This window comes from Penicillium oxalicum, chromosome III (assembly GCF_001723175.1).
Source record: "Penicillium oxalicum strain HP7-1 chromosome III, whole genome shotgun sequence".
Classification (NCBI taxonomy): Eukaryota; Fungi; Ascomycota; class Eurotiomycetes; order Eurotiales; family Aspergillaceae; genus Penicillium; species Penicillium oxalicum.
The window spans coordinates 4,052,124-4,060,359 of record NC_064652.1 but is presented as its reverse complement, the minus strand read 5'-3'; the positions used below and the strand labels follow the sequence as shown (position 1 = coordinate 4,060,359).

General features: G+C 39.9%; 1 protein-coding gene across 1 annotated transcript; it reads right to left on the bottom strand.

The window, feature by feature from the left end:
- Positions 1-650: 650 nt before the first annotated feature.
- On the bottom strand, positions 651-2,521 carry POX_c04777 (Trehalose phosphorylase; the record flags this gene model as incomplete). The annotated part of the gene is made up of 4 exons (XM_050113638.1): positions 651-1,512; positions 1,702-1,977; positions 2,026-2,414; positions 2,468-2,521. The coding sequence occupies 4 exons, from the start codon at positions 2,519-2,521 to the stop codon at positions 651-653; spliced, it is 1,581 nt and encodes a 526-aa protein (XP_049971194.1).
- Positions 2,522-8,236: the final 5,715 nt, after the last annotated feature.

The window sequence follows — 8,236 nt, the reverse complement described above, 5'->3', positions numbered from 1 at the left end:
CTAATCAGTACCTGGATCAAACCCTCGCAAGCAGACATAGCCTCATCCATTGCCACTCGAGATGTATCACAACCTGCAGAGAGCATTTATCCCTGCAAATGCTGCACGAAGTCCCAAAAAGAATGCGAATCGTCAAGTTCCAGTCTGTTCATACTGCGCCCATGAGCAGCTTCTATGCTTCTACATCAGGCCCAAAGTCACGAGACAAATGAGGAATAGTGGACAGAAATTCGTGCGAAAAGGAGATGCAGGTGTCTGCGGAGAGCGGGTGTCGGTTCCTCTGAATTCATCGATTCGCAGTTCTATCTCATGATAATTTATGATCCTGCAGTATTATGCATTCTGTCCTAATGGTATACCAAAGCATGTCCGCGTATTCGACATTGTCTAAAGCGCAGAGTGCAGTGGACTCCTTCCGGTCGGCTTGAATTCACCTACCATGGACTTGGGCATCAACTGGCTTTGAGGCTTCCAGTTCTTGTCCTTCGTCAACTTGGATAGCAAATATAGCAATGAAGCAAGGTGGCCGACGGCCGTGACTTCGTCTCGGATTGCCCTCAGTGCATGACTATGGAGTCGATTATACAGACCCTCGTCACTCCATAGCTTGAAAAGATATTTAGCGACACTTCCAGGATCGTTGGGTTCTATCACGAAGCCAGTTTCGTTATGCTTGACCTGTAAGGAAGTCCACCAACATTCGTTGCAATAACAGGCTTCCCTTTGCGTAACGCCTCTGACACCTTGATCTCGAACCCTTCGCAGGTCGAGAGCTGTAAGATAATTTTGGCTTTGGAGAGGATCGCATTCAAGACTTGATCAGACGGCTTGGCGCGAATAACGCAGATCAAGTCTTTCAGGCGAGGCATCTTCTCGTCTATTCGCTCGAGGACCGCTTGATAGGTCCCGGTTGCGTCAGGGTCGTCCACAGACCCGTGTCCACAAATAACTAGTTTCGGAACTTTGGTGGAAGAACTCGTCTTCTGAACATGATCATAAAACATACTGTATCCGTCCAAAGCGTCAAATAGGCCTTTGGAGGGGTCGAATCGAGCCACCTGAGCGAAATACTTCTCTGTTGGATAATCAACTGTTGGCATTCCAGCTTCTTTGCACCACTGGTTGAAGATTCGGCCGTAGTGTGCGATGTCCCAGTCGCGCATATCCTTATTCAGACCATCCAAGATGTCTGTAGATGCCGGAATATAGCCCACCATGGCTTTGGGGACATCTCGTGGTACCGAATCCGGGATTGGGTGGCTGATGAAGATGTCTGCGTGCTGGGCACGTTTCCAAAGCCAGTTCCAGGTTCTAGCCTGAGGTGTGTGTGGCGTCTCCGCGAGGTCCGTTCTGATTTGGATGTGGCTGCGGTAGATGACGGGGCGGGCAGGGCTCCTTTCCTTTGCGATCTGGATCAGATCTGGCATTTGCGGATGATCTACCACAATGATGTCTGCACCTCCATTCGAAGGGTCATCGAGTGGGCCACCATCAGAAGCCCAATATCGGTTGCTATTCTCGGTTGTCCATCCCGAAGCAATTCTTCATCCTTCTCCGATAGGTAGTCGCCCTCTTTTGATACTCCTTGAAGAATATTGTGATTCATATTTGTCACACGGAACACACCAGATCGTGGTTGTGGAACGTACCTATGATGCATGTCGATGATCTCGACAAAAATTTGGGGAGCGACGGACATACTACTTGATATCCAAATCTAGGAGTCTTCCTAAACGAACGAATGCATGCCTTATCAACGCTACACCCCCTCCCTGTGGTGTTGCGCTAAATAGAGCGATACGCAACTCTTTAGGTCGCACTTCTGATGCGATTATCTGCAAAATGTCCCAAGTTTGTGCGCCAACAGTGTTCTGATAGTTCTCCGAGGATGCAATATGCATGTGGAAGTGAGAGTTGACCTCAACTAAGCCGCGATAGCCGACCTGCAGGATGGGGATGTTCAGTGGACCGAACACCCTGTGTATATCAGTACATATTCGAAATCACTGGGATTTTAAAGCCCACCTCACGCATTTCATGGCCAAAACCTCAGCCTGCTCGTCCAGTGCTCGGTGGCCCCAGGGGGTATTTTGATCGCCTTCCATAGCCACCTTGTCACAATCCACCACCAGAGGGATTATGTCGTTTTCCAACCACAGGCGAGACGTGAGATGTGGGCAAGTGCTGATCAACTCCGCAGGCATGCCGATTCCTGTGACCTTTACGAAACGGCTTTCGCTGTACTCGCGTAAAGCGTCCAACATTGAATCGGTTATCACTGCATCAGGTTTTTGCGGGGGAAGGCGGAGCTGTTTCTGGATATAGTCCATCGGATATATCACATCGCGAACAGCTAAAGTGAGCGTGGTGATGTTGTCCTTAGGCGGCGTAACCGAGACCCCTGCATAGGCAACCTATGGCTTTAAGTGCTCTGCTCAGCATCGTTAAAGGGGACGGTATAACTCACCTTAAATGGAAGCCCCGACCACCCATCATTGAATGTATTCATCAGAACAATCATATTCGATTAAGCAAGATCGATCATCGATCATCATCTATCTCTTCTATCCTAAGCCGAATTGAATCTTCTATATAGAAGATAGAACGATCTATCTTCTATCCTTACACCTTCCTCTTGCGCATACTAGCTTGCTCAAGAGTAGTATATAATGTAGTATGAATCGTACTTTCTATTATGTATATTGGTCTATATTAAAATAATACGGGGAATCCTTTCATCGCATCTTCATATTATGTAGTATAAATTGATCTTGAAAAAGATATAAAGCCCTCTTTAATTGCCCCTTTAATTGTGTCAAGATAGTCTACTTGCAGAGTAGAAAAGCCTGTCAACTAGGTAGGAGAGCAAAGCTCTAAGTCCAATTGTCACAGAGTAAACAGAGACTGTTTCTTGGGGTCCTCATGCCCCGTTGATCCGGGGTCTCTTATACGGTAATCCTTCATCGTGAAGGCGGGGTAAACATGCAGGTCTTTCGGAAGACTACTCTCCGGGGATACAGCGGTGAGCCAGCGAGAAGGGGGGTCAGCAGGTGGCGTGTATGGGTGTTTATGGGTGGCCTGAGAACGAAGGCCCCAACATGGGAATAGCCTCATGGCGCGGGATACCATAACAAATTGCCTCTTTAATTATCTCTTTAATTGCCTCTTCAATTGCCTTAATATCTCTATATTCAATAAGGCTTCTTATCCTCGAGGATATATCGAGGTTATCGATATAATAGGGGATTTATCTCCACATCTATCGCCGCAAGCTTCTCAATCTTCTTCTATAACTCTAAATGCATAGTATATATAAACTCCCTAGTTTCTAAAGCCTAATTAATTCGATAATAAGAGCTCTTCTCGCGCTCTTTCTAGCGTCTCCGGTGCAACTAGCGAAGTCCGTATGTAACGAATTTGAGGTAGGTTATTAAGTTAGTAGCGAATTGGGATATAGCTAAAAGCGAAGGTTGCTTCGCAGAATCGCCTAATTAGTAATACTTAAATATTTATAACGTAATCCACGGTCACCCTGGCCACACGGTCACCCTGGCCACCCAACCCCATAATAAACTTTTATAACAAAATAATCAACCAGAACGCATCAATTCAGCTAAGACTATCGTTTATTACAATGATTGGCCCTATGCCTAATTTCTCCGCATCCACTACACTTAGGCAGAGCCCTCCTGCGTGGCTAATCCTGCTGATTAGGTAAATCGCCCTGTTTATGCGATACTATCTTATTAGCTTTAGTAGGTTGAATTAGCTGCTGAACTAGCTATAGGCCCTCTTCGATTAATAGGCCCCCTTCGTGTTTAATCCGCCTAGTCGATCGAGTACGCTTTTAACGTTTCTTTTTATTCGCTACGCGTAGATTAGCGTTCTCCTTCGCTAGTAGCGTAGTGTTATACAGAGCTATATAGTGGCCCTTAATGATTTGATTAAGTATAAGTTTTGACAGGGTAGGCGGGCTATGCGATCGCTGCTTTAGAAGCTCCTTAAGTATAGAAGCTTGCTTTTCTAGCTAAATTACTGTTTTTAGCGTTTTTGGGGTAAATTAGCTAGATCTACTACCTAGTCGGCTTGATAGTAGCGAGGGCGTTCGAAGAGATATATTAAGCTTCGAAAGCACTCTATCGGTATTAACTAGTACGATACTAGTAGCTACGAAGCTACTTTGAATAATATTCGGCTGAAAAGCTTCTATCCTCGCGCGTAGATAATTAGTAAGGAAATTAAGCTTATCGATATAATTATAGCCTATTAGGGCTAAATCGCTTATAAAGCGCCTGTAGGCACGCTTTAGCACTACAAAGCACCTAATATTAAGCGGCTATAGTAAGCAAGACGAATATAAAGGTATACAAAGTAGTATAATATCGTTTTTAGCACAGATTCGATCGAACTAAGGTATAAGATAGCTACCGTGCCCGTCGAGGATTAATAGCCGAAATCGCCCTCGTACACGCGAAGTAGTGTATAGAATAAAGATCTTTTAGAGCTAGCGAAGGCCGATTTTATCGGTAGTCTAGCTATAATTCGATACTTCGATTCGCCAATCCCTAGATAGTGAAGAGGGGAATGCTCACGGCAGTCTGATCTCACCAGATAGGTCGAGTCATAGAGGAACTAAACCAAACCTACTAGCACGCAAGTCCCTGAATCCTCTAAGGTAATCGTGAGATCCGATATTAGGTACTAAAGGCAGGAATCAAAAAGAGTGTGATATTATAAGTATAAAGGATCTGACTATAGAGACCGTCCTGAATCCTTAATCTAAACCGTTAATTAAAACATGTTAATAATAATAATCCTAAAGATCCCGTAGCCTAGGTCTTAGATAACCTCCCTAGGCGGTTAGGCTATCAGATATCTCTCACTACTTAATATCTACTAAGTATATATAACCGAATCCCCTACTATATAACCTCCCCTCCTATAATTTACCGTCCCTTAGTTAATTTCCTATATCTCTTGATAGTAACGCTAGATCTCTTAAAGACCCTTAGGCTAACTTATTAGGCTATATAAAATTTAGCAAAACCGATAGGCCCTTTTTCTTTTGTAGAAAATAAGAGTATACGCTAAATTACTACTATTCGGCCTATATTGTTATCTTAGAATATAGTAGGTAGGCTTGTCTCGCCTAGTCGCGCTATTCCTAGATTAATCTATATGCTTATTACTAATTCCGGCTAAAAAGAACGTCTAATTCTTCGATAACTGTAGAGGAATCCTATCTTTCGCGACTAATTAGTGTATCTCCGATTAGACTTAATTCTAGTAATCGAACTAATATAGAAAAGGGATATGTAAGCTGACTACTATATTTCTAACTAGACTAGCCTAAAGGAGTCTTTTTAGGTAACGAGAAATCGCGATAATAAGCCGAAAGTTTAGACTAAGTGCTAGATTTAGGACTATCTAGGATCTTATAATCTTCCTAGATACTAATAAACTAAGGTAAAATTATTCGCTAAAGATAAGTCGTCGGCCTGGTTAAGCTATAAGGAAGGTATAGCTTCGAAATACGTATATCTCCCTGCGTATAGATAACTTTTCTCTAGGAGAGACTAAATTTCTCCTTATCTTCTACTGTCTATATCGTAGCTAATATCTTATAGATTAAACTATCTTTCTAGTAGCTATAATCGCGTAGGTCCTACTACTATTTAGCGAGATAGTTTTATATTCTAAGTAGTATCTTAGTATAATTTCGCGGGTCCTTATTAGTTAAAGAGACCTTCCCTTAGATTATATTCGCTATTCGTTAGGATATAAGAAGATCTATTACGTTAATATTAAGATAGCGGAAGGCTATCTATTTACTAGGGTAAGTACTCTTCGTATAGTAAGGAAACGAAATTAGCTGATATTAATAATCCGGTCGTAGTAGAATATAGAATATATAGTAGGTATAATCGCGCTATATTAGCTACTAGATACTACTATACTATATATTCTTAGCCTATCTAATCCTAAGAGTATACTTTCGCGACTAGTAATACTAGTTATATATATTAAATTCCTCCTTGATTATATCTATTAAACCGTAAAGATAGTAGCTATCCTAATCCTTATGTAGCTATATAAAAATTAGTACTACTATATTTCCGTTAATATTCTAATCCCTCTCTATTTTCTTCCTAAAACTTAGTAGAATCCTTCTAAAATAGCGAAAACTTATATCCTAAAAAGTTAGATACTATATCTTCTCGAAATTCGATACTAAAGGTTCTCGTATCTTAGGAGGGAATCGAAAGTAGCTCCTAAGTTCTTTTCCGGAGAATAGTTTAAACTAGACTTCAAATTCTTTCTTAGCCCTATCCTAGTTACTGAGCTAGGCGTAAAGATATCGTAAGTATTATACTAGAGTCCTGTAATCGATACCGTTAGTATAAATATATAAAAGATATACTAGCTAAGTTATATACTCCTTATAAATCGAATTAGGGCTAATTTCGGTCGTATTTTAGCGTATAGACCTACTAATAAGCTAAAAAATTACTAGCGTTTCGCGCTTACTTTTAGAATCTAATTTTATCTTCGGAATTACTTTAGCTAGCCTAGAAGTATCTATCTTATATCTATAGGGTGCTAACTTTAATAAACCTTATAATATTTTCGGTTTCTTAGTAGTAGGCTCTATTAATAGTTCTGATTTCTATGATTACTTATTATTATTGTTATCGTTATTATTATCGCTTAGTTCCGGGCTCTGTTTACGCGGTTAGATTTCTTCTATAGAAGAAATTTAGCTTTCTTCTAGATCCTAGTTTTACGATAGGATTTCTTCTATAGAAGAAATTTAGTTTTTATCCTTATCTAGAGCTACGCTTTAATTCTTATCTATCTTATCTAAAATTCGCGGTATCCGATAGTATTCGTATATAAATCTATCTTTATTAATCGATAGATATTATCTTAATAGCCTTTCTAGCGTTAATTCTGTTAAATCCGGTAATTTATAGGCGTTATCGAGATTATCTTATATAACCTCTTTAGCTCTTTAGATCCCCTACCTATATATTCCTTTCTTAAGTTATTAGAGAATAGCGTTATTAACTCTAAGCTATATCTCTTCGAAACTAATTCTGCTCCTTACTAGTTTGCTAACTTTTTTAGCGAAAGCTTTCGTTCTAGCCTAGATTATAATCTTTTTAGCGTTACTATTCTAGGCTTATAGCGCTACGTATATTACTTACTAGATATAGTTCTTATCGTATTCGCGGCGATTAATCGCTTCTCTTGCTACTATCTAGCTATCCTCGAAATCTTTCTAAGACTTATATCCTTTCTAAAATTCGCTATCTTTTATAAAAGTATAGAGTTCGATCGCGATAGAGTCTAAAAATTCCTATCCTTTTTCGTAAATCTTATATAGATAGAGCTTAGCCGCCTTATAGATCTAGTCTGTAGGTAGCGTTCGTAATTCTTTGATAATCTTACTAAGGGAAGTAACTAATATTAAATAATTACTTAGTATCGAAGATATAATATTAAGGTACTAGCTTATAGCGGATATTATAGCCCAGTTTGTTATATTAAATTCTTCTATAGAAGAAATTCGTAGTATTTAGCGAAAATTATTATAATTTAAGCTCTCTCTAGAGACTTTCCTACCTTTCTAAAAATCTTGCTATCCCTAGTAAGTTACTTTTCTATTCCTTTTAAAATAGTCTTAAAAATTACTAAATTTCTAAATAAAGACAAAATTTAGTAAACCTAATAAAATTAATCTATTTCTAAGAGAAATTAATAAAAATATAAAAAAAATCTGAAATATTAGTATTAAATAGACTAATTAATATATAATATTTTAATAAAGAAAATTATATAATTAACTTAACCCTATCCCTCTTGAGATCCCGGAAGGGTGGTCACGTGAGTCATGACTTACGTGAGTACCCCCGTTCGGCCCTGTATAGCCCCGTGACTGTCCTTATAGATCTAATATTTAAGAGATACTATAGATATACTCTAAAAATCAACCTTTCTTTACTCTTCGAATCATATCTGGTAGCAAACCCTTAAAAGGAGGCGCCTTCTATGGCCCTCCCTAGAGGGGGGACCCCTTCCGAAAGGAAGCGCGAAGCCCTATATACTTCTCCCTCTCTCCCTAATCCTTATAAAAATAAGTACTTGTGGAGAAGGAAGGTAATCCTTATCTAAAGGACTTATAAACGAAGATAATAAGGGACCGGCTTAGGGGGGACCTCGTGAACCCTCGAAA